Source organism: Myiozetetes cayanensis, unplaced genomic scaffold, assembly GCF_022539395.1.
Source record: "Myiozetetes cayanensis isolate MyiCay16 unplaced genomic scaffold, myiCay2020 scf6-25, whole genome shotgun sequence".
In the NCBI taxonomy this organism is placed as follows: domain Eukaryota; kingdom Metazoa; phylum Chordata; class Aves; order Passeriformes; family Tyrannidae; genus Myiozetetes; species Myiozetetes cayanensis.
Window position 1 is genome coordinate 38,444,609 of NW_026087853.1, and position 26,395 is coordinate 38,471,003.

Here is a 26,395-nt window from a genome sequence, read left to right on the forward strand (position 1 = left end):
GAACTTAGGTAGCTTAGTAAACAGTCTCATTCTCTTGCAGCCTGGACCTGGGTGGCAATTCAACATGTGGTTACAAGTCTTTTTCTACTTTTTTGGGTTTGGGTTATTTTTTGGGCAAGGTCCCTCTGAAGATACTTTGTATCATGCAGCCTTATTATTCTTGCTTGTTTTGCACAGTCTTTCCCACCAGCTTGCAGTGAGTATTTTCCAAATTTCCACGGGTCAAGATGGAATTTGTGGCACTGGCTGTGTCTTATGTTCAGCCCTGTCACCTGTCAGTAGCTGTCTCAGTGCAGTTACCCTAGAAATGATCACCTACTGGTGTGAGTGGAGTGTTCAAGCCCATATTGACTCCAGCACCAGCTTTCTTCACAGGCAGAAGATTTTTGCAGCCTGCTGACCATAAGCATAATGCCAGCAGCTCTAGCAACGCAGCTGAGGCAGCTCCAGTTCACACACAGCCTGCACAGCAGGCAGGGGGAACCTGCCTGATAGCAGAGCTGAGCTCGCCAGGGCTGCAGCCTTGGGCTGGGTCTGCCAACAGGGCAGGAGCAGAGGGAGTGCAGGACAGTTTGTAACAGTGCTGACGGGTCTCTGTGCGGGATTGCCACATACTTGCACCTGCCTCAGTGTTCACTGCCAAGCAAAACAGCCACAAGGACACAGGGGATGGGGAAGTGGGATGGAAAGTAAACTGAAGCAGCCATAGCCCCAAGCTCCACACAGGGCTGTGGGAGTGTCACCCAGAGTTGGTCGCTGACCACAACTCTCAGCTGCTATCACAGAACACAGCTGTCCTGGGGGCTCTGCCATCCAGATTTTGCCTACAGGGCAGAAACATTACTGGGTTGAGCAAGCTCAGCTGCTGCTTTGGGGAAATGGGTGTGATCCATCATAGAGAATCTTTAACTTCCTCTTCCTAGAAAATTCATCATCAGCGGGAAATCCAAGTTTTACATGATCCTTCCAAAATTCTTTCCCTGGAAGATGCCAGAACCAAAGTAATTATCTGCTAACCATAGATGTGTGAGCTTTCCACAAGGAGTGTCTTTATTAAAAAATAAAATATGATACTTTTTCAGTGTGTTTCCCATCAGGCACAGAGATACATCTGTATGTTTTTACAGAAACCACAGGGGAAGAACAGACTTCACTGGCCTTCTGGAATTCAGGCACAGCAATTAGTTCATATGTACATGTCCCTGTTTGCACACAAAACTTTTGGCAGGGTATGGATGGCAAGTTTCAACTTGAGCCTTTGTGGTTAACCAAACCTCATTTACTTCTTTGGAAAACCAAGTCTCCAGGCAGAGTTATTAGTTTAAAATAAGATCATTAGATGTGGGTTGTTTTGTTGTTGTTTTTTTTTTAACTTCCCTCCAGCTGGTTCTTTACTACACAGACTCTCTTTTACTAATCCAGATGGTTTTGGGTAGCCAGGGCTAAGTGCCATGCCAGTTTATGAGGTAGAGTCCAGCCAAGCAATTCTTCATTCTCGATGTGTTGTCTGCTGTCCATTACTTCAGCTCTTGGCAGGACTTTATGATGTGCAAACATTCCTTGGGGGACTTGTTCACATAAGCTGCAGTATGTCACTATTTCTGGAAACTTTCAAGCAGCCCATTATAATCAGGTGGTCATGTTTTCCTAGGACAAACAAGTCTGTTCAGACTTTGTCCTGTGGAATTTCAGGGTGTTTGTACTGTAATCAGAGGTTCTGTCTGCTGGACATTTCTGTCCTCTAGCGCATACTCTGGCCACACCTAACTCCATCCCAAATTACAGCCTGACTGGAACTCCGAAGAGGAGTCTTAAGTTTTCATGTTATCCTTTGTAACTGCTACAATTTTTTGACCTTACATGAAAGTCAAGCATTAGTGTTTGAAAATATCCTGTCTAAGCAGCTAAGTGTCAGTATTGACTACAGAACATCTCAGGTCATTTTATATTTGACTTTGTCTCAGTCATCTCACAAGCCTGGCAGGCAAAGTGTCTTCATAGTCACGTGTGCTAGGACAAAGGAGCAACAAATCATTCTGTTGTGGATCTGCAAGTGGCACACTTGCAATTACTGTACGACACTAATGACACTTTACCTGGGACACAGAACTGAAAGAAGAGACAAAATCTTTAAATAAATCCAAGTGCTTACACACTACCACCTCTTACCTGGCATAATCTTAGAGGTTTCTTCAGATATTGAATGTAGAATAATAGGTAAATTCATAGCTCAATCCAGGCATTTTTTAATGTCTGTTGCTTAGATCTTTACTTGCCTTTTGGAAATATTTTTTCTTAAGAAATGATGTAACAGATTCAGAACAAAGTGCTTTAGCCTTGTTCTTATGGTTTGTGCCCCTCTCCCCCACTCATGAAGTACAGTGCTAGGGACACTTTCAAAACCTTTCAACTGATGTGTTTCTGCGGTCTCATGAGAACACTAAATAGCATTAGTCTCTCATCTCTTTGCCCACAGCAAACTACATTTCAAGGCATCCTGTGTGCTGTAAAAGGTTTAATTTCTGCTCTATCAGGCAGGCAAGGAGATGTTTGTGATACTTTAATCTCTTATGAACTAACAGTGTTTGAATTTGTCCATTTTGGTTTACTAGCTGCTGTTAACATTCTATTGATCTTTAATCCCAGTGCTCACCTCTGACTTCAGACTTTCTTATGTGTATCACCCATTTTCCAAACAGCTCTGAAGGAGTTCACCATGTGTGGTTGGTGGAGGCTCAACGGAGTTCTGTGAGCCTGACTTAACCAGGTTACTCATTCAGGCTAAGTCAGACTAAGAATTCAACTACAGAAGGCTACTACAAACTCACAATGTGTTTCAACAGCAGTTTCAAGCAGAGGTACTAAGTAAGCCATTTTGCTTGTTTTTCTTTGTTTCTCCAACAATGGGAGCTTTTCCTTTTTTTTTTTTTTTTTTTTCCTCTCAAACTCCAGGGCTTAGCAGTCCTTATGTTTGAATATGCAGAGCACTAGGATCGGGATCCCACTTTGTCTCAGCAGCCTCAGGGGCTTTCAAAAGCAGAAAGACAGGTGAGATAAAGATGTTTGATACATCTTCCCTGCTGAATGGCACTTAACGACTGCAGCAATTCAGGACTAGGAGGGGAGTTACCCGTCTGTAGCTAATGCTGTCCCAGGCAGCAGGCAGCTTCCACACGGTGTAGCCCCTCATCACAGTGTAGGGTATCTTTGGCAAAACAGGGAGTGCACTTCTAGCCCTGTATAAGTCAAGAAAATGTAGAAGAAAAGAGGGGCTCTGCAATGCAGAGTGTTCATAAGAAGAGGTGTAGCCAAAATTATCTAGCTGCACTAGAACTCCCAACACATACTAGTGGATGTAGGGTCCTAAGCAGAACAGCACTGCAATGTGGCTGTCCTTTTGTTAGAACCAGCCTTCAGCACATGTCAAGGCCCACTTTAGCTCAGGGAGCCAGCCATGTTAACAACTTGTTAGTCTGAACAGCCACATCATGCAAGATAGAAGCTTCTTTCTCCTGTCCCCCAGCTATACTATCATCCATTCTTGGGGTTATCCCAATAAATATGAGGGCAGTGGAAGGGGATATCCAGGTTGTTGAAGCTGTTATCACTTATACCAGCTGCCTTACCAAAGAAGCCAACAGGCTTACAGGTTGGGGATACTGAAGACTTATGAAAGATGGGAGAGAATAAATAATTTCTGCCAGTCAGCCTGACTGACCAAAAAATGGGAAATACTAGAAGTTCCCTATTACCCTGCATATCCAAAATACCTTGAACAGGAAGCCTGGGGGCAGGGCAGACCTCAACACCCTATAGATGTATGTGCACTGAAGCCAAGGAAATGTGATTTCTGTTTTATAGTCACACGAAAACAGTCATCTCCTTGCACTCAGTGCAAGTCAAAAGGATCTGTTTCTTTCTGCACTCCTAAGCTACTATAGTGCTCAGTCAGAGAAGTCTTAATTCATCCTTGTTTATTTTTTAGAAAATCCCTACATGTCTATGTGCTTAAAATGAAGCATTAGTTACATGGAATATGTGCCCTCAAAGTTCAGACATTGCTGGATATACTGCAAAGGTGTACTGGGGCCAAGAGTCACCCAGTGACCTCTGCAGGAGATGCTGGTATGGCTGTGAGGCACTGGCAGGGCAGCAGCAATCATGATCCAACCTTCTCAACATAATTAGCAGGATAGAGTCCAACTTGGCCAGTGAGAAGTTGGCCCTTGCACCAGCCCTGCTCATCTTCTTCACTGATCTTCATTAGTTCTTCACCTAAAAGTAAAAACAGGCATTAGGAAGCAGCCTTGAGAAAGGCAGCATGGCATTTTTACCCACCTCAGAAGACCTGATAAAAAGCAAGATCTATTGGTCTGAATCACCACACTTTTCTCCCCTTAACACTCTGTATGGTACTACACAGTTTAACCAAAGCCAGAGTTACTAACCTCTTCAGTATCTGTGATCAATACCATTCCCTAGGCCAAGGAATTAAACCAGGCCTTCACTTCTGCTATTCAACATCAGAAATACTTTTGTGCCCTATAGTTCTGCTTTCCTGCCCCGCAGAACATGCTTACAAGTCAGAGCAATCAGAAGGATCTCAGATTTTGTTCTTAGTGGCTCCTCTGGTGGGCAAGTGGGAAGGAAACATAAGAAACTGCTAAGCTCTGTTCCATGCCTGTTCCATGATGGAGTGTCTGTTTTAGCCAGCAAGGCATGCAATCAACTAATTTCACAGATTCTGACCAGAAAAGGCTTTTAACCATCCCTCATCTACTTTGGGAGGGGCAGAGAGGTCCCCTTCTCCACCAGTAGGTCATATTTCTGCCAGAAAGGGATGTCTGACTGCATCAGTAGGCACATCCCACACTAGCAGAGTCCCAGAAAGTCATGGCTGTTAAGCTGAAGCCTTACTGGTGCACGTTGCTCAGAGCAGATTTGGAAAGGAGATGACTAAACCTAAGAAGTCATACCCCACAGCATCTGCCGGGTGGGAAAAGAGAGCAGAGTCAAGTTCTAGAGCACCCATACCACGAAATATTTTAAAAGCCAGAAGTTAGTATTAGGAAGTTTACTAGTATGGTAACGCTGCAGCACAGATATTGGTCTTGGGCACAAGCCCTGCTACTGAAGGACTTCTATGCCTTTTTAAAAGAGGTGTATTTTGGAGCACTATAGCACAGAGATACCATGTAAAACTCAGAACAAGTGAGATGAGAGACACTCCCAAGACCCAGATGTCCTCTTGAAGTTGAGAAGAAGGTACATGCAAAATAATTTATGTGCAAGAAGGAAAGGGGAAGGGTCTGTTTGCTTCAGCACTCAATCCTCTGCTGCAAGCAAGGATCTCCATTCTCAAGATACCCATTTTGAGCAACAGCTGTTTTTTTGCCAGTTGAACTCTGCCTTCAGTAGTGCATGTCAGCTGGCTGAGCTTTCTTCCAAAATACCTATGTTCAAGTTACTTCAAAGGACCCTCCAGACCATCTATGAAATTTTTATATCAATGGTACAAGGGAGAAGCATTTCATCGAGTCTCAAGATACAATGCAGAATAAATGCCTTTGGGGAAGAAGGATCTGTTTTATCACTTGGGGTCTGCTCTCCCTCCACTGTGTCCAAGGCCTAGACAGCCTCTTTCCATGTGGCCTCACTGTCTTTTAGTCTAGAACAAGCTGGACTTCCCACTGTACCATCCACCTCCCAGGAGCTGGCAATGCATCAGACCAAGGGAAGAAGAATCAGCTTTCAAGGGGATATCCAGTTCTTACAGTATTTCAGTCAGTCAGCCCAAGTGAGGACAGCAAAAGGTTAGTAAGAGATTAGTGCTTCTGTACCTGCTTTAAAGCTCAGCTCATCAGCCTCCTGTCCTGTGTAATCGTACAGCGCTCGTACCCGTACACCTGGTACCTTTATGTCCTCCTCGTGCCCATTGGCCTCCAGGCACTTCTTGGGAGTGTCTCCATCTGACCACTCTGAAATGTCTTCCTTCCCTCCGCTTTGCATGTGGAAGGCAAGAAGGGACAATATGGCTGTTAGTAAATTCATCTCTCACCCACCTCCTCCTGAATCATGCACCACCCTGATTCGCCCCAAGACTGCTCTGCTATAGAACCGGGTGCAAGAGGCCCAGCAGCCAAGTGAGGGTGAACAGATCCCAGGAGATACCAGACTTTGTTGAAAGCATCCTAGCATTAGAACCCTGAGGGCAAGTAGGGTAACTCACTCAAAGTATTTTCACACGTGCACGCCCTTCATGATCCAATCCTACTCTAGCAGACCCTCTCATACAAAGAAGGCCAATCCTAACTGGAGAGCCCATCTATGTTCAGAGTTATTCCAGCCAAGAATAAGACAGAGAGAAAGAGCCATATTTCCCATTCTGAAGAGATGTCTGGAATTATGTTTTCCAGGTCAGGGACAAGAGCAGAAGTGAAGAGCAGCAGAGGACAGACACCTGGAACCCAAAAGCCCTGAAGAGGCTGTGTTCCATACTAACTTCACATGGGTGGGTGCCTTCAGGGTGTCATAGAAGAGGCTGTTCTGCTCCTCTTGATAGGAAAACCTGTAGATTGACAAATAGCACCCCTGAATCCAACAGACTGTGAAATACAGTAGTGGCCTTGAGAAATCTTGACATCCCCATTCTTCTCTGCTCAGTTCACTTAAGGCGAGGGTTCACGTTTTAAAGCAGGACAGCTACTACAAGAGTAGGATGAGTCTGTTCAGCCTCTCTCTATTCTCCAGCTTGCTTCCTGGCAAGGGAAGCAGCTATACCCAGACTTGTCAGGTAATACTCAGCACCATGCCAGGGAAAAACAATAAAAATCTGATGCCTGCAAAATCTGAAACCCACAGCCAACTGGCAAAGCTTCCAGTTCCCAACTCTTCTTACCCCGTCTGGAAGGAGGAAGAAGAATCAGAGAAATGCATGCCAGAATCACACATTAGCCTGATTGGGCTAAGTCTTGTCACTAGAAGGATCTTTACAAGGAATGCATATTGTGAGGCAGTATGTACTGGAAAAACAAACCAAACCAAACCCAAACAACTACCCTAAACCGCCTTTTCTACCTGGTCTTTTCCAGAGTGACACAGGCAAGGCCATGGGCAAGAGACAGGACGTTAAGGAAGAGATCACTCCTCTCAATCCAACTCATTCATGACCCTAGGCAGGACTAACTGATGCATCCCAGACTTGGGCCCTTACCTCTGCCTCGTCTGCAGAGGGGTCTGTGAGACAACACCATCTCGTGCAGGCATAATGCTGGTCAGTGTGACATCATCAGCCATCTTGCCACTCTTCTCCTTCTTGGTGATTTGCCGCTGTGTTTCAAGGGACCATTCCTGTCCAAGGAAAACCAATAACACTATCAAGCCACTCATATAGAAAAGTTTTGTGCATCTTTTCGGCCCAATATAGGACAGAAGACCAGGTCATACTTCAGTAGCAGCTGAGCTGGTCAGCCCTATGGCCTTGCTGGCAAAGCAGGCTCACTTCTGTTGAATCCCAAGGTGCAACAAGAGGCTGTGAGGAAATTATCACAGGAACTTGTCAGAAGGCCCTGAGCACCACCTTCTGTTTTTCAACCTTGCAGCTGGATGGCTGGAGTATTTGCAGTTTGGCAGGGTTGCATATGTCCCTTTGGGCACCAAACAGCAATTTTAGAAGAGCTCAACATCCTGAGCCTGCTGAGCAAAGACATGGTCTTTTCAACACAAGACTAATAAATCCCCCAATTTCAGTAAAGCAGCTAATTATTTGGAAACAGTACACTCTAGAATGCTACATCACCTCAAACTGAGGCCAATTCATCGCCATGCCTGGCCCATGAGTGTTGCGCCACCACTTCAGGTCCTCCTGGTTGTCTGCAGCCATGATGACTTGGTGGAGATCTCGATACAATGCATGAAAGCTACGACCAGGAACAGACAGAACCACCAGTAACCAAGTCTGTCGGCAGTTTCCCAAAAGCCAAGTTGGAAGGAAGAGTTACATAGCATCCCAAATCCCACAGGATTAAGGATCCTAGAGCAGCACCTGTTCAGCCCTTGGAAAACACAGCCACCCTTACAGCCACTCTTACAGAAGAGTCAGCCTGGCAAACAGGACAGGCTTGTTTGGTGTGGCACTGGCTAACAAGTGCCAGCTCTCAGCACAGCTCATTAAGTGTGCACTGAAAGAACCTGGCACATTCTTGCACATAGACAGGAGGTGGCTCAGATTTGTTGCCTCTACCTTAAAAGTATAGGGGCACAGAAGATTTTTTGACTGCAACTATTTTCCCTGTGTAACCCCAGCTTAGGGGCAACTTGTGGGCTTTACAGTTATTATTTCACAAAAGGTCTCTACTCAGGACAAAATGGGTGGAATAACTATAGATACCAGAAGGCAACAGAGCTGCATTCCAGAGTACCCACAGGATAGTACTGGACAGTAGTGAAAGAGGAGGTGTTCAAAGGCAGAAAATCCTCCCAGGGAAGCCTGGCATTGCCCTCAGAGATACCAGCACTCTGAGGTATTTGGTCAGTCTAAAGGGACCAAACACCAGTTCTAAGATACCCTTTAAAGGGGAAGGAACAAAACCTGGCAGATGCAAGCAGCCAGCTCCCTTTCACTGACACCAGAATTGGCACCCCTCACCAGAGCCTAGGGCACTCTAAGCTGGCAGAATTCCCTCCTGTACCAGGGCTGGTACCTTTCACTGGTGGAGAGATTGAGATGCTGGTGAAGATTCAGGAGCATTTCCTTAAAGAAGGACAGTCGCTTGCGCTCTGCCTCCTGACAGCCCTCAAACACTTGCTCCATGTCCTCCATGTAGCGGGGATTGTAGCGGTTCAACTCCTCCAGCATCTTCTCGTACTGATCCTTGCACTGTATCAACACAGGAGGACAGCAGTGGTGAGATGTGTTGCCCTGACTGCAAACCAGCAATGCTCCCCATACTCTGGCTTGGGACTGACAAGTTTTTTCCCCCCTGCACTGTTGAACAAACACACCAAAGAAAGAAGAAGTAGTCCCACAGCTGGTATCCCAGTCCACTGCTCTCCTAATATTCTTGCAAGTTCCCTGTCCTTCCTTGCTGCTCTCTTCCATAGAGGACCTTCCACACATTCACTTGTGTGGACAGGCAAATCAGCTACTTTTGGCAGCAAAGTCTTCAGCTCTACAGGTTCCACCCCCTGCATCAAATCCCCTACGCTTTTTTCTTTTTTTATTTTAAATTCACTTACAAATTAGATCTTACCCAACTCCAGAGACCTTAGTTACTGAAATCTCAGTCTAGCTCACTAAAACTTCAGACAACGAAATCTCACACCTCCTTCGGCAGGAGTCATTTCACTGAGTGACATTACCACCACTGCTTTTTTCCTTGAAAGAAGTATCCTTGTGACCCACATCCATACACACTCTCACCTTCTCAGCCTCCTGAGTGCACTTCTCCACACGCTCCTGCAACTTGCGCAGCTGTTCCTGTGAGACAGTTGAGTCTGCCTTGGCATGGTTCTCTCTTGTATGGGCTGTTTTCTCCTCTTTCCGGGCTGCATGATAGTTTTTCTTAGAAGTCTCCACCTGTAGGAGGAGGGATGCAGAGAAAGTGATGATCCAGCCCACACTGATCCTCCAATACGCAGAGAAGGCATGTTAACATTTATTACAGCGTGCAGCAACCTATTAGGAATGCCAATTTGGCATTTAGTAAACAATGTTCCAATGGGAAGAGTTACCTTCAAATGATTTCTTTTTCAGTGCTCACCTGCTATGCAGGAATACAGAACCTGTTACCAAAGTCTTCCCACTTGCGAGGAAAGTTATAAAACCACAAGAACAAGAGCCTCCCTCTCTGGACTTCTCTGCTACTCTGGCTAAGCCCAGTTTGTTTGCCCACTGGCTCTGCAATCAGGCAGCCTGCCCTAATCTCTCCTTTCCCATTCACACTTGGCTCACGTCTTTCATCTTCTTCACCCAGGGTTTCTGGGCTTTGCGGAATCCATCCTCTGCATCCTTTGTTTCCTTGAAGCCTCCAATCATCTGCTTGTGGTAGGCCTCCTTCTGCCAGGCCTTGATCTTATCTGAGTCTTCACCAGCCAGGTGGTTCCGGACAGCTAAGTGAATTTCACTCAGTTTGTCTGCAGCTGTCAGGAAGGCATGCCAGGCCTTTTCCAGAGTACCATACTGCGGACCTGCAGGAACAAGCACCAGAGGGGCTCTTATACCTCCTGCCCACAGAAAGGAATGCGCATTTTTTCCCCTCCTACATATATCTACCAGTAGAGTCACTTCCTTAACTGTGCCCCATCACACAATTCAGCATTGACTATTCTCCACAGACCCACCAGGCAGCATCTGGACTGGCTGTTACAGATGAGCATTTCTTTCAGGCAGCCTCAGCTGTCCCAGATGATCCCTGTTAGAAGGTTTCTGTACAAAATTATCTTCACAGATCTTGCCTGAGCTTGACAGATAGCAACATTAGTTCATGACTGAGGCTAAGCTTCTGCTCCACAGACCAGTATGTCCTTTGGGACATCTGTCCTGCTGTTTCCTGTTACTTTGTGAGATGCTATCAGTTTGAGCACACTGCCACTAAGTCACAGCATTAGGAGTTATTCTCTGACTGGAGAAGGAGACACAGCCAAGCCAACCTCAAAAGGGGATATGTGCAACCTCATTTAAGGCTTGAACTGCCCAAGGACTTGCCAAACTAAGCAAAAGGATTTTTTTTCATTTGTAACCAAACACATGACAATGCAGTGAACAACTCTCCAAGTAAATCAGAGGACTGACTACAAAATCAGGCACCTACAAAAAAGACACCCAAGAAAGCCACCCCCTTCCTGGGGAAGGGAACATTGTCCCCCACAGAAACAGTGTCACCTCAGTAAGAGATAGCACTCCAGGAAGAGAGTGCATAATTGCTTCCTGCTCCCAGTCCAATCTGCCAACTTTACCTCTCTCCACATTGGTCCTCCACTTACGGGACCACTCTGTTAGCTGCTGGGCATAGTTCTTCTCTATCTTGGCTCGCTCCTGGAAGCAGGAGATTAAGTCATTGCAGAGCCGGTACCCGTCATCCACACGCTTCACTGTTCGCTTGTAGTTTCCAGCCTGAAATTTCACACAGCATTATTGTTTATGCCGTACTGACTTCCATGTTCCTTCAGAACAGACAGCAGCAGATCAGTCACTGCATGAGGAGGGAGCACAGGCCCTTCTGAAGCCAGCCTCTGGATTCAGACCCTCCTCTGACACTCCCTCAGGCAGACACAGCACTGGAGGGAAGAAGCTGAGATGCTCTGCTTGCTTCTCTCACAGCTCAGATCAGTGTCAGCTGAACAAGGAACTCTCAATCCACATCATCTGTGGAAGAAAGGGTCACCTCCTCCTTGCAGTAACACACAGCATGGTGCTTAACCTCCCAGTTCCTTCCTTCCCTTCCCAAGGGCAACGTCACCCACAAACCTGGAACCCAACCCCTAATTCCACTGATAGGCAATGGGTGGTAAGACAACATTCCTACTTCCCTCACACTCCAATTATCCTTCCTTACCTCCCAGAAACTGCCCCCAGGAGCCTCCCCGCCAGCATCATCTTCTGATGACATCACCCTTTTTTCTTGCAGCAGAGAATTTTTGCAGATTTCAGTTAACCTGAGAAGAGAGAAAAGTGATTTCCAACACAGCATTGGCTGAGCCTTTGAAGACAGCACAGTTCTCCATGACTCTGGGAGCTGGAGGGGCTCAACTTGCTACCCTGCAGTCAAGTACTGGCATCACTGCCTCTTTAGCTGCAGATGGCCGGGTCAGCAGATGCCCAGGACTGAACCAGCCTCCTCCCTCCCTGCAGACAGGAGGCCACCTTGGCAGGCCTGTAACACATTAGGAAAGGACTTTGTAGAAGACAATCTTGCTAAACCTTGGCTGTACAGATATTGGAGATGCTCATGAATCCGACATTCTCCAGCAGCACCAGACACCTTTGCAGAGATTCCTTTCTTATACAAGGCCCTCAAGAGGGTAGCAGAAACGGAGGTAGCTAAAGCTATTTGAAATCTGCCTTGAAAGATTTTAGTAAGTCTTTTGTCAATGGAGATGACTCCAGCTTCCCAGTATGACTCAGGATTACGGGATTACAACAACTGAGTGGAGAAAACAAGGTTGAGCAGTCAGCAGGCAGGCATGCCTTGAATGGGGAGGAGCCCTATAAGCTGCCCACCAGCTGAGCTGGGCTAGAGCAGAACTACAAAAACATGCTAGGGCATACCCAGCCAAACAGCACACGTGCCCGTTACCCAGCACTGCTTCCCTAGAAACAGCCCTGCACAGCTGGCATTTTCACTACCCTCAAGTCTTACTGCATTAGGCTCAAAATCTAGGTTGGAACATAAAAGCTTTATCTCATTCTCTGCTGTCTTAGAACTTTTGGCCATTTCCCTGTGCTAGCCTGCACTGCCAGTTTGTTCCTGACATGGTGCAATGCTATGAATTCCTTAGGGAGAGGTTCGGGGTTGTTCTTGAGCAGGAATGAGAGCAGGAGTAACAGGAAAAGGCCCAAGACCAGTCACTTGCTGACAAACCCAGCCCTTTCCAGGCAAGCCTAGCTTACTGCAGTATACGTGGCCTTTGCTGCCCCTTCTCCTCTTGCACATTCCTATTTATAAAAAGCTTCCCTCACACCCCAGAGAGGTATCTGCTCATTCTGCCAGCCTACAGAGCCCACAGATGAAGATCAGGTCAAGAGTCCACATCTCCCACCTCCAGCAAATCCTTCTCAGTGTCATGAGCCGCACAGTGAAGCGCCCCAACACAGACTGCAAGAATTTCCGACATTTGGCTCTGTTTGCCCAGTGTCATCCCATGGAGTGTGTCAGAAGTATATTAATGCTGTTCCTCCAGCATTCTTCAGAAGGCTGGAAGTGCTGAATTCCAGTCACTGAAGCAAGTTGTTAAATGAGATGTGACATTCAGTTGGGCAAACCTTGAAAAATGATGAATACCTCTACCATACCACCAGTCGTTCCTGTCCTCCCTCCCCACCGTTGGCCAGCTGGCCCCAAAGCCACCTTACATGGCTCTGGGGCATGCAACTCTACTGCTGTCCCAGTAACTACATACCTGAAAGCTGAAAGCGAGATGCTGCAGGGGAGCAGTGAGAAGCTGGCAAGTATGTCTCAAGCTCTTCAAACTCTGTGAAAAATGACTGAAAGAGACAGAGGTGGGCACAGTCAGACACTTTATAGGGATGATGCCTGTTCTGATGTGCTGCAATCCTAGGGATGTCCCCCTTCTACCAGTTACTTAGGAGGGGCACCCTCTGATATAGCAACTGCAGCCAGCGTGCCTCCCGAGATGCCATGTTCCAGCACGTAGCAGAGATGCCAAATCCTTGTGTCACAAGATCTAGCCCCGGAGAGAGTTAAAATAGAAACACTGGGGCAGCATGACAGCACTGTGCGAGAAAGGTAGCATCACAACAGCTGAGCATGGGGAACAGCTTGGGCCAGAAAGGCCTAAAATAAGCACATGCACCAGGCACCCCATGTGGGGCCTGGTCCCCCCTCACTGGACAGTGTCCAGTACAGCAAACCCCACCGCCTTCATGCAGTGCTGCACACACTTTTACAAATAGCTGGCTTTGGGAGAAAAAGAGGAGGACACACACATATATACTTTTCCCAGTCCCTTTTAAATAAAGATGAAGAGGATTTATACGCAAGTCAAAGGACCTGATAGTTCTACATTCAAAAAATAAAACCAAAACTCACCAGAATGCATATTCTGGTCTAGAGTCCCTTTAGTAGCAGAGCACCTAGCACTGCCCTGGTAGTATGTGGCTCTCTATCAGGAGAGCTTTTTTATCCCTTGGTTCTGTAAGCTGTTCCCATCACTTTATTTTGCCATTATGGTACAGGTAACTGTCATCAACTTTCCATAGAGTAAAGAGAAGCAGAGGCTAGGGAAAGAAAGGCTGGATGAGGCATTTTTGTTTATCTCCCATTTACATCCCTGGGTAATTTACTTCAATGTAAAAATTTATTTATTTAAAAAAAAACCAACCACCTCAACAACAGACAAGCAAAAAAATCCCTTCTCAGTCACCAATATCCACTCAGCTGAGGCTGGAAGGGTAGGAAACAGAGCAGAAACTGCAAAACCTGGAAGTGGGATTTTTAGTCAGAAAGTAAGACCATTTTTGAGAAGAAATGAAAGAAGGTAGAAAAGAGAAGGAAGGAAAGAAAAGCAGATGGGTTATTGCAAACAGACTAATGACCTTTGGTGAAGAAGAGTGGGGGGGAGGCTGAGAGAGAAGAGTTGTGACCCTTTTGCATGGTCCAGGTCACTGGATAAAAGGCTAAAGCTCATCATAAACCTTCTAAGGCTTCCCAGTAGTCCCCAATAAAACCAGACTGCACATTCCTGAAATTGCTATGTAAAAGGATATTTAGAACTGTCCCAGACCCTTTCTTTCCTTCTTTCTCCTGATGAAGACACAGATCAATTATACATGACACATGAAGGCTGTATCACTTTTTCCACACCACACCCCCATCCCCAGTTTATCAGGAAGCAATGAATCACAAACATGCCTTCCATCTCTGGTTTCCAATTCAGGCTGACTACACAGTGCTAGAATTTGGGGGGGTAAATGTGGAAAGCTGTTGTGCAGCACTATGTGCTTGTTCATTTGAGGGACAGTCAGGCAAAAAAAACCTGAAAAAAAAACCCCAAACCATTCTGAAACCTGAATCCATTCTTTCTGCCAGTTTCCATGTTAAAATTTGAGCCATACCTGCTTACTTTCTCAAAAGTTACAAACCCAAATAACCAGTTTTACTATCACTAAGACCAACAGGCTCTGAAATATAATAGTAGCTCTGCTGGATCAGACTAAGGTTTATCATGGCTGCATGGCCTCTGTAGACAGCAGTCAAAAGCAGATACCTTCCCTCGCTTTGAGAGCAGAGCAAGCATGCATGACGCCTCCTTGCATACTCTCCAAGCCTCTAACCATTTGCTGACAGGATCTTCCTGAGCTGGACCTGGCACCTATGAGTGAGCACTCAACAGATCTCTCTTCCATTCATTTCTTCAATCAGCTTCTGAACTCTCACAAGTTTTCAGCATCCATAGCAGTTGTACAGACTTTACAGAAGTCCAGAAAAATGTAGCTTGTCAGAAGCAAAAGTCAAAGAACAAGGACGACCCTTTTCTGCCAGGGTTTTTCTGGAGTTTGCATACTCCGTGAGCCCATGTCAGTCAGATCAAATTGGATCTGAATGCAGACATAGGGAAGGTACTTAGTACTGGTCAGAGAGGCTGAAGAACAGCTGCTGCTGTCACCCTGAGCCCTAGAAGAGCGAGTAGATTGGCAGTCCATCCCTTCATGCCTAGCTATTCCTGAAACACCATGTGTTGTGAGCCACCAAGAGCTTAAGACCAGGGAAAACCAGAGTTTGACAGAAAAAGCAAGTATATGTGTCCTACATGCCAAATCTTGGAGGCTGGTTTACATCAGAGATGACAAGAATACCTTGTGGACAGCCTGATATAACAAGAGCCACCAAATGATTCAGGAGAGCTGGCAGAGCCTCTACAGTATGAGCAATGTAGCTGGAGTTATACTGGGTCAACTAGAGTTTTATGTGAGTCAGTGCCACATACAGGACTCCTGCTGATGCCACTGCCACCTCTGCTAAGAGGAAGCTATTTAGCAAAATCATATTTGCAGAGCAAAGGAGTGTTTATCCCTACCTTCCTCTATCAGCTCTCACAGTTAAGAGCTACTTAAGACCTCACTGCAGCTCCTGCAAGACAAGCTCTCTGAAGAAAGAGGGAAAGAGTGACTACATCGCTATTCATTTCACACCTCCACAGGTTTATGGATGAGGACATCACAGACACCACTACAACCAACAACAATAGGCAAACTTAAACATGCAAATGAGGTTTCTGCAGAGCTACAACCATTTCTGCTAGTAGTGTTAGAAAAGGTACTTCCCTCCTTCCCCCAAATACCTGCTCTCTCTTAGAGACCAACATAATTATTAGGCCACACCTTCTATCAACTCCTTATTAAGTTATCAAAAAATGGCTCTTGTTCTTTAGCTGCAAAGAGGTGGAATGGCTCGTGACTGCCTCACTGGTTTTGAGCTCCACTCAGGAAAATGCCAGAGGGCTTGGCATAACAGAGCTGTTTCTACCTTTAAACCATGCTGTTAGTCTCACCCCTGATCCAGTCAGGGACGCATCTCAGACCAAGGTGTCAGACTAAAAACCTTCCTTTCCAAAAACATGTGTGAATCCAATTAAGCACTGCAAGGTGTGCCTTTTTGTTTCATGTTTTCACAACATCTGTGCAGCAGTATCCTGATCCGCAAAGAAAACTTCTAGACCCAATAGAAATAACAGCTCTTCTCCCCTGAAAGCTTTCCCTAAGGCAGGTAAACCACAGAAAACCTCTTCCACCTACATCACATTCCAATACTTCCAGCCTCCAAATGCTCAAGGCATCACTTCTGTGCATTGTTTGACTGCCTCCTGAGAATGCTTGTAAGCAATTGTTTTCCTAAGTTTGCCTCTGAACTCTAAAAATGCTCAAAAGGCTGGTGCATGCAGCCCTGCAGGAATTCATCCACCCAAACAGAGCTTGTACACTGTACCAGACAAGGCCTTCTGCCCAGTTCCTCTTCCCTTTCCTAACTGCAACAGCAAATGCTGGATGCAGACACATGTAGGTGAGTTATATTTATCTAGTAATTGAGGCTTTGGTGGAGACACATTTTTATTATGGACCAATTTCTATATAGGTGTTAAAGCCAAGCTAAGCCAGAGATTTAATAGGAAACAGGCTGCTACTAATATCCACCTTAAGACAACAACTAACACCACAAGGCAGCAATGTGATACTTTCTGCAGGCAATTTCTTTGATTCCCAGAGTTACTGTTCTGTGTAGCAGACAGCGGTGAAGGTATTGTTTTCACTCCAGGGCACGCTGGTGTAGGGTGAATCTGAAGTTTCAATCTGAACAATTCAAATACACTGAAGGACGGCAGCCTGGCTCCCCTTACAGAATGATGGGCAAGAAACCCTTTTTTTTCCCTTCCTGTTAACTTGTCAGAATGGAGCTGGAGCCAGGAGGTTCCACATGACTCCAGCAGTGCAACAAACTGGATCGCTGCTGATACAGCAGAGTTAGGAAGGTCCCCGATGGAGAAAATGAAATGGGGCATAGGGCAGGGTGTGCTTTCCAGGCTCACCATCTCTGGAGGTTGCACATCCAGTAGCTCTGAACCAGTAACTGGGATGATGCCCAGTAATGTGCTCTCCACTGCCATTATATAGGAGGACTGATATTTACAGGTGTACTCACCTTTCTCCAGAGGGGTCAGTTCTTCTCTACCGCTAGAGAGGATGCCAAGTAACAAACATCCTCCAAAACTTCCCTTATAGGTATCTATCTTAGTGCAGTGGTCACGCCCTCAATAGTCACCTGACTGGGAAAAGGACTAAGCCAGTGTTTCCCAGCCACTCCCTAAGGACTGAAGCCTGCCAGGGCTGCCTAATACAGTTTCAAGCAAGATTTCAGCTCATCTCTCCAGCCAGGGAAAGGTCAGAGAAACATCAGGCGGAACAGCAACTACACACAGAGGTCACTTCAGCTGTGTGCAAGCCTGTAACAGAAGCCTGTCTCCCAGACAATGATTCTCTAGAAATCATGAGGCTGTCCACTAGAAAGAGTCTTACAGTATTATACCAAAGTACTAAAATACAGAGAAGATCCTGTTCCACTTGAAGGACTGACCTACTGACTCTACGTGCTGCTTCATTATACTCTCTTATTTCAGCCCACAGCTTCTTTGTACTGGTCTCCTTCACATTCAGACCAAGCTAGCGTACTGATGACAGACATGCCCCGTGCATCTCCCAAGTTATCTTCAAAATGGTCATGCAGAATTCAATGCTTTCCACATTTATTAGCTATTCCCTGTCAGAGGCCAAGGTTACAGGACAGGCTTCTACTAATACATTGCTGCTGATCTAAGGGTTAAGATTCCTGGCTGACATAGTTATACCAGATAGAAATTGTTTTACCAAGAAAAGGAAAAAAATCTGCTTTCTTTTCCAATATGATGTAGGAGATGTTTAGTATTACAGCAACACAGATCTATCCTGTTTAACACAACAATATGAAACAATATTAATGAAAGAATATATTGGGCTATCAAGGTATGTTTTAAGTTTTCCCACAATTGTTCTTTCTATTAAAAAATTTTATTATAATCTCAAATACAGAGTTAAAGGAGGGAGGAAATCAGTGTTGGACTACTGGGTACCACACTCCAATGGGGCAACAGGCTGTGTTCATTTTTATTTGAAATGGTTGCTGGAATAATCTAAACATGTACGCTGTGTCTATGTATTTAACAGTTACAAGCTGAAGCAGCTGACAGTTCAGTAAGAACACACACATGCAAGCTACCAGGAACAGCACTACAGTAGCCTGCTTTCTTAGCCCCGTGGATAGCATTGCTCCTGTTCCACACATTAGTCAGCATGCCCACTTCCCAGCTCTCACTCCCTGTCTTACCACTCTCTCAGGGCAAGGTTTTAACCCAGGCAGATGTTGAGAACCTGCAATCTCTGCTGCCCCACTCCCTGCGCCTCTTCACTTGTTTGTTTCTATGCTGGATATTTCCCAAGGTACTTGCCAACCTGCTGCATCCACCTCTGCAAGCAAACACCAAGCTTGCCAGCAAATACATGAAGTCAGCATTTCCCTTTTAATAGAAGGGATCCCACAACTGGAAGCTCTTTCTTCCTAAATCACTGATAAACAGGTGTTTAAGCTCCAATCAAAGCTATTATATCCCTCCTCAGCAGTCTCATTCCGCACTGAATGCAAATTTCCAGGATTTAATCTACATTTTACCTGATAATTTTTTTTTCTGCACTCAGTGACTGCTAAAACAAGATCAGTAGTCCATACTATAATCCAGTTGCCTGTAACTTAGTAAAAGTAACTCATTGTAACAGCAGGCTGAGCTACTCCACCCACTCCAACTAAGCTTGAAGGAAGAAGTTTGGTTTGTTTGAATCTTTATGTGATTGATCAAAACAGAACAAAATGCCCCAGACTCATCCAACCCTGAGTAAAGAAGGCAGAAATAATGGGAAATGGTGATCAGGGGTGTTTCCTGCAGTTGGGAGCAGCAGAGGTGGGGGAGGGGGAAGTGAGAGGGAGTGAGGAAGCAAACTCCAGTAAGTCCCTGTCAATGTAATATTCTCCTTCTGTGATTTAATCACCTTTCAACCCCCAGAGCAAGGATCAAGTTTACTTGAATGCATTAAGAAGTCTTAAGGAAGCAGACTACAATCAATGCAATCAAGCAACCTTTAGAGAAGCTACAAGCTAGTTAGCTCAATTCCAACACCGAGCTTCTGGTGGTTTCTTACTTCATTAGACTGCACAGCAGTCAGATACCTCCAGCCCTCTCTGCCCCTTCCTTCCATTTGGAAGTCACAGTGGTTTTTTAAGCCATCTGCAGTTCTGCGACTTCTGGCTTTACCAACAGTCCTCTTTTCCATTGGCTGCCTTTTGAGGAAGGGGGAAATGGAAGATAAAGAGCTGGCAAGAAATTTGTCCTTCAGGGCCAATTAATTCAAAGTACTGTATTTCTTTATCTATGATTGCATCAAACATTTCTGTTTTTACTTGGTAAAAGCTGATTTACTAAAACTGCTTATTATGTGAATACTTTCCTGCCAAATGTTCATATAACATACACAAAACCATGAAAGATCATCATCAAGGCATTTCTGAAGTTCATCCAGTTCCCTGCAGGCCTTCAAGTCCCAAACAGGCTGTAGAAGGGAGTAAAACCCAACTTGTTGAACTGAGAACTGAATATGGTAAGACTGAGTGCTAGGACATCTCTTATGGTAAAAAAGAAGAATGAGGTAATGCACAGCACCTATTACTCATTACTTCTGTTCCATGCATGATCAGTTCCTCCACTTTGATGGCAAGGCTCTTGGTTCACCTTTTTTCACCAGGTTTACTCAATTGCTTCCTTGCAGGAAAATTGAAACAGCGTAAGAAACAACTGCAACTGTAAGGCAGACTTCAATACCATAGGAACTAGAAGGACTGTAGACCAGCTTTTACACCAAGTCATGTCACATAGTCTTTTATGGGTCCAGACATGTGAAAGAAAGCATTGTGTGCTCTGTGGACTGAAGAGAACATTCGGTAATTTAGATTCTCTTTGTAGCATCTCCTTGTTCAAGAAGAGTTTGGCAGATCATTTACTTTGTAGGTATTTCAGTCCTAAAGACACTCTCATACCTTTCTGACAGATTTGCTGGAGATTCACACAGACAATAAAGTTGAAGTAGGAAAGCCATTAGGAGCTGGCCTGCACTGTGGAGATTCATACTTCATAAAGTCATAGAAAGTCTTGGGTTGGAAGGAACCTCAAAGACCATGTAGTTCCAAGCCCACCTCCATGGGCAGGGACGCAACCCACTAGACCAGGTTACTCAAAGCCCCATCCAGCCTGGCCTTCCAGGGATGAGGCATCTACAGATTCTCTGGGCAACCTATTCCAGTGCCTCACCACCCTCTAAGTAAAGAATTTCTTCATAGCATCTAATCTAAATCTCTCTAGTTTAAAACCATTCCCCCTTGTCTATCTCCATCTGTCCATATAAAAACTCACAGTCTTTTATAAGCTCCCTTTAAATATTGAAAGGCTGAAATTCTTCTACTGAAAGGCCACAAATACTTCACACATTCTTCTTGAAGTTCATTGTCCTATATGTCATGGAGCAACTTTTATCTGCTTTCACAGTATCTACACAGAATCTGCTCTTTGGTATCAGTGGTGCCTCTTCAGCTTGAGATCCAAAAATCTATTTGAAGAACAGGACTATTAATATAAATTACTTCATTCCCAGATGTTATCCAAAAGACTCCAGGAGAACACAGGCAAATGGGACAGTCAGCCCAAAGGGCACATGTGACAGGATAGATTTTAACTGTTCAGCATCACTGGAATGTCATCTGCTTTCTCAGTCTACTGCCCAAAGGAATGATCTCAGTTTCTGGTCCTCAGGACTCAACCTGACACGAAAGGAAAGAACACTGGAAGGCTTTTTAAAAAACTGCAAGCACAACAGAGCAATCAAGTGGGCTTTATCTCCCCCCACCCATGCTTTCTGAAGCTGATCAAACCCTGATTTTTTGCTTGCATTGGGGTACAAGCCTGCTGGAGCCAAGAGCAGGCTTTCACACAGGTTTCCACATATCAGCAGGCCTAGCACAAGATACGGTTCAGTGGAAACACCAAGAAGAAAAAGTAAATATCCAGAATCATTCAAGAAGTGAAATATGCTGCATCTTCTTCCAATCCTTCATGAAAGCTTCTTGCCCTTGTCTGAGAAGGCAGCAAGGCTACTTCAGAGCTCTGCACAGCAGTACTGCAGCTGATGTAGCCCAGCACTCTCAGGAGCAGGACAGTTTTGGCTTGGCAGCAGCGGTACTAAGGAACAGGAGGAAGCTACGGCCAGCAGAAAAATCACCTGCAGGCAACTGAAAAGACTATGTCCCCAAGAGCTCAGGAGGCGAGGACCATATCTTCCTACAGACAGAAGAGATGCGGGTTAGACAAGCTCACGGAGGCTGAAGACTTGCTAACACTGTTAGTTATGGGTTGCCTACAGCAATTTTAACTCCTCTGGTCTGGAAGAGCTTACTGACACATCGCAATAAGCAGTCCTACCACAATCACCTTCTAAGAGAATATAAAATCCCACACAAGCCTAATGCCTCTGGATCCAAGCCCCTGGTACCATGGAGATCTCACATGCCTCTTCAACAAACTACGGTGCCCAGTGACAATCACTAGATTTAACACACAAATTCCGATTATCAGAAGTCTGAAAGGCTCTTTCCCATCATGCCATTCACAGCAAGAAGAAACCACTGAAGGCTCAAATATGATTAGAATGCCAGTCACACTTACTGCCTTACAGCAGTGCCCAGCTTCAGCCCGCACTTCAGCTTGAAGGAACTTGAAACTAACTCAGCAGTCACTGAAACAGAGCTGGATGATTACAGCAGAGGATGCACCAGGCTATTTGCACTGACATTACACTTTGTTATGCTGGAAAAACTTGTGCCCTAACAGTCAGAGTGCATTTGGATGTTAAATTACAGTGGTCACCGTGCTGCAAGGAGTAGCAAAAAGCTACTGCTTGAACAGCTTCTTAACTGCTCCGCGGATGCAAAGTTCTTTTGTAATTGTTCAAAGAGCAAAATGCCAAATTCTTAATGAAAACTTCCAGATACAATAGTCACTGTTTTCTGACCCATCCACTATGGCCTCAAACTAAAATATTAAGGCTTTTTTTTTTAATCTATCTGACACAGTTGCCTGTCACAGAGTACTCTCTACACCCATCACACTGACTGACTAGTGATAAAATAGCTTGCCTGATCACAAAGTCTGTTTTAAAAAGATAAGAGCTCCTTAAAGGGCTTAAACAGCTCTCCTATTGTTTAGGCATTTCCCCATGAACTCTCAAGAGCAGCCCAAATTCACACATCACTGATCGGCTGATGGCAAAAATAGAGGCAGTTTATTAATGCTTGCTGATCAAGAGCATAGCTTTTTCCACTCAGGCTACAAGCAGATACTTTTAGCTTTTGAGGTCCCCAGTTCAATCCCTGGATGTCAGCCATGACACAGACCAAACAGATCAAACAACAACTGAATAATCTCCAGCCCTCAAGATGGCCAGAATAAAGAATATACAGTATTCACCAGGCTTGGTGATATCACGAGATCTTGACAGAAGCTCACATCACCCCTGCTGCAGTGGCTGATGTGTTCTCACAGCTTTGCATCTCCTGAGAAGTCACATTACAAATATACCTGACTATATTATTGAACTAATATATATATGTATGTGTATAGATTTTTTTTTTTGTTGGAAATTCATAATTGTCCAGGGAAAGCCCAGAAGATTCAGGCTAGGTCTTGTATAAGCCACAAAACTCTAAAATGACTAAAACCACCAGTCATTGTCCTGTGAAGAAAATAATTTGGGTCCACAAGACTTCGAAGCTTTTATGACTTGTTACAAACAGTCTGCCAATGACCTGCAGCATTTTGGTGTAGTCTAGTCACACACAGTCCTCTTCACTTGCTGACCTTTGATAATGGACTTACAGGTGGGCAGTTGTTCTCAGCCCTACACATTGCTGACACACTGAAGTTACTGCTTTTTACAGCCTGAGAAGATGACAGTCTTCACTTGAACAAGTGCAGACAAACCAGAGAAGCTCAAACTCATAGGTCAGAAGAAAAAAAATAAAAAAGCCAATAAAGCAATACAATAGAGCAGGCACAGAATAGGGAAGGCAGCAGGCAGCTGATCCAGCTCACACATTCATTCTGTTCCAAGCTGCAACTCAAACGACAATCTAGCAAATATTTTAGGGAACTTCTAGTGAAATGCCATTAATTACACAAAACACAGGCAAAGCAGAACTGACTCCATCTCACACAAAGCACATTGTTTACTTCAGAGAAAGGTGAATCCTTGCCTGAAAGAATGCGTCCAGTTATGCAATGCATGGGGAGAAGCTCCACTTTGACTCCACCCAGAGACCAGCTCACACCTGGAGCAAGGAGTACCTGGACCCTGTCATTTTAGCCCACATGCTGCAGTTGTGCATTCTGCTCCCACACCACCCCCAGAATGACTTGAGTCACCCACTGTAAGGCTTAGTGACTTCTCAGTGACATTTCAACTCCAGGGTGGAGTGGGAGGATCTGCTTTGGTTCTGCACGGCAATCAATTACCATCATATCAAAAATTCCTCTGTGCAAATTGGACCGGCAGTTGATTTGAAGGGGAGAGAGGCTCATCTCCAGTTTCAGGAGGTAGGGAGCATGTGTTTCCAGGGTTAAAGAGTGAACGAAAAGGCCAGACTACTTCCTAGGGCCAGGAACAAGTATCCAAAGGTGGTCAGCTAACCTCGCCCTCACCACCAAGCTCTGAGCCTTCTGCATGCCTGAAGAACTGAAGCAAGCGAAGAACACATAGTTGGCACAGAAAGTGGTGAAACAGGTTAACGCGTTCGGGCCATGCTAGCTTCACTTATCAATAGCTTTGCAGAGATCATGGAACCCTCCTCCCGTGCGCAGTGACAAATGAGACTGTCTTCTCAAGCACTGGATGTTCAGGCCCACTAACACCCTCCATGTTTATCAGCTTTTTCCTGCCCTGGGCTGGAGAGGACACGGTAACCCCAGGAGCCTGCCAGGGCCCAGTGACACAGCCGCGGGCAGCACCGCTGTGCCTGCCCCCCGCCCTCCTCTGCCCTCCCTGCTGTCGGCAGCCAGAAGGGACGAAGAGAATGAGAAAGGGCAAGACTGTCCCGCCTGGCGAACCACTCAATCCGGCTGTCAGGAGTCCGGCTCACAGACTGGCAACACGGATCCCCTGAGACAAGGGAGTGCCAGCCCCCCCGAACCCGGGCCCCGGCGCGGCCCCTTCCCCCAGGGGGTCCTGGGAAGCTTCTTTATCCCCGCTCTCCACAGCGCTGCCAGCGCCCGCGGCTCCTGTTTCAGAGTGGGAAGCAGCTCAGCGCGGATCCGGCACAAAGGGGCCCCTGTCCCCACGGCGGAGCGGAGGCGCGGGCTCCGGAGGGAAGGAGGGAGGGGGAGCCTCGGCAGCCCCCAGCGACGGGGCGGCGGGCCGGCCCCCGGAGGCCGGTGGCGGGGCACCCGCCGGGGGTTGGGCTGGCGGCCGGGCTGCGAGGGACGCGGGGAGACCGGAGCTCTTCCCGGGAGGTTCCCCAGCTCCCCGCTAACAACCTACCGGGGACCATAGCCCCGCCGCCCTTCCCGGCCGCACCGCTCCTCCCGTACCTACCGGGGGTCTCCGCTGCGCCTCCAGTCGAGCCGCCTCCCGATCCCCTTCTGCCCACAGGCAGCGCCCAGCCGGGCACCGCCTCCCCCACCCGCCCCCTTTCCATGAGGAAACTTTTCCCTCGCAGCTGCCAGCCCCTCCCGCGCCGCGCTGCCCGCCGCGGCAAGGCGGCGGCGGGACCGGGATGGGCTGTGCCGCCAGGACCCCCGGCACCCCACGGGGCACAGGTCCGAAAGCCGCCCGGCCCGGAGGAGCCGAGCCCGCAGCCCCAGCAGAGGTCACCCCGCCGCTTACCTCGCAGGCAGCGCTACTTGGCGGGACGCTCGGCGGGCAGCGGCCACCTGGGCTGGGCGCAGGCTGAGCCCTCCCCCTATTTCAGCCGCGGAACACGGGGGCTTCCGCCCCGCCTCCAGCAGCTCTCGAGGGGCGGGCCCGGCCCCTGCTCTCGGGGCGCTCCGGTGGCGGCGGCAGTGGCGGAGCAGCTTCGACACAGCTCCCGCCTCCCCGCCCCCTCCGCCGGGCCCTTGATCCAATTAACGGGAGCGGGCTCTGTCCAGGCAGGTGGGGCTGGGGCAGGCTGCTGGGAGGGCAGCGCCGGCTCCCGTCGCCGTTCCCCGCCACGAGGAGGGCTGGGGTCGGCCCTGGGCCCGGGGTGAGGAGGGGGCCGACTGAGGTCTGAGCGGCCGGGCCCCCGGTCGTGGTGGGCGGCGGGAGCGGGAAGGAGACAGCCCCATGAAGAGCTGCCTGCCCGGCCCTGCCGTGAAAAGTTGGGCTCCTGTCTGTGTTGCCCAATGGCTTTGGGGCTTTCGCCTGTTTTAAGTTAGTTCTCCTATGTGCTGTGCAGGCCAGCTGGCCTCCGGTGTGCTGGAGCAGGAGGCCCAAGCAGGTTACTCAAGGCCGGCTCCTACCCAAGTGAAATGCTGTGCTCTTGCTTGTGAGCATAGCATGGGTCAGTCTTCCTGGGCTTGAAGACTGGCTTCACCTTGGTTGAGGTAGCATCCATCTTTCAGCCTGATCCTGTTTTCGGTCACTCTCCCTTTCCTTTGAAAACATTTACCTGAATAATCTGGACCTTGTCTTTAAGCCCTAATAGCCTTTAAGATGACACCAGCTGTTTCTAAATGCCTGCCAGCATTTCCATTTCTAGCGCCAGGCCCCAGGTATGATTTCACCATGACACTGGGGCAGGGCTGTTACGAGAAGCACTGGGAGACCTGCCTCCTCTTGACTGCTTCCAAGTGACTTGAGACACAATTCCAAGCACCAGCTGTGGGTTTACAGTGATGTTTATTCAATTGGTGGAGAAAGGAAAGACTGAGAGCCTTGCAGGGGGAAGAGAGGAAAGAGTGTGCTGTAAATCTGTACTTCCACTTCTCTGGAGCAGTGCTTGGATGTTTTTTCTTTACAACTGCCCCAGGTTTCATAAGACCCTGGAAATTAACTGTACTG

At 46.9% G+C, this 26,395-nt stretch overlaps 1 protein-coding gene across 3 annotated transcripts; it reads right to left on the reverse strand.

The window, feature by feature from the left end:
• Positions 1–1,025: 1,025 nt before the first annotated feature.
• On the reverse strand, positions 1,026–25,303 carry PACSIN3 (protein kinase C and casein kinase substrate in neurons 3). 3 transcript variants are annotated; one of them, XM_050336076.1, is made up of 12 exons: positions 25,241–25,303; positions 13,120–13,204; positions 11,556–11,655; positions 10,957–11,113; positions 9,953–10,188; positions 9,422–9,577; positions 8,703–8,878; positions 7,799–7,919; positions 7,214–7,350; positions 6,503–6,568; positions 5,841–6,001; positions 1,026–4,275 (listed from the first exon to the last, which is right to left on the reverse strand). In XM_050336076.1, the coding sequence occupies exons 3-12, from the start codon at positions 11,607–11,609 to the stop codon at positions 4,160–4,162; spliced, it is 1,380 nt and encodes a 459-aa protein (XP_050192033.1). In that variant the 5' UTR covers positions 11,610–11,655; positions 13,120–13,204; positions 25,241–25,303; the 3' UTR covers positions 1,026–4,159. The 3 variants fall into 3 exon arrangements, with proteins under 3 accessions (XP_050192033.1, XP_050192032.1, XP_050192034.1); XM_050336075.1 differs by lacking the exon at positions 25,241–25,303 and adding an exon at positions 24,950–25,021; XM_050336077.1 differs by lacking the exons at positions 6,503–6,568; positions 25,241–25,303 and adding an exon at positions 24,950–25,021.
• Positions 25,304–26,395: the final 1,092 nt, after the last annotated feature.

What these genes read in the sequence shown, in the direction of transcription:
- PACSIN3 (XM_050336076.1), bottom strand. Translation starts at nt 11,609, where the DNA reads ATGTCATCAGAAGATGATGCTGGCGGGGAGGCTCCTGGGGGCAGTTTC. An exon ending in AATCTCTCCACCAGTGAAAG is followed by an intron (nt 7,920 to 8,702) that starts GTACCAGCCCTG and finishes TCCTGGTCGTAG; the next exon opens with CTTTCATGCATTGTATCGAG. An exon ending in TGAGCTGAGCTTTAAAGCAG is followed by an intron (nt 4,276 to 5,840) that starts GTACAGAAGCAC and finishes TTTTACTTTTAG; the next exon opens with GTGAAGAACTAATGAAGATC.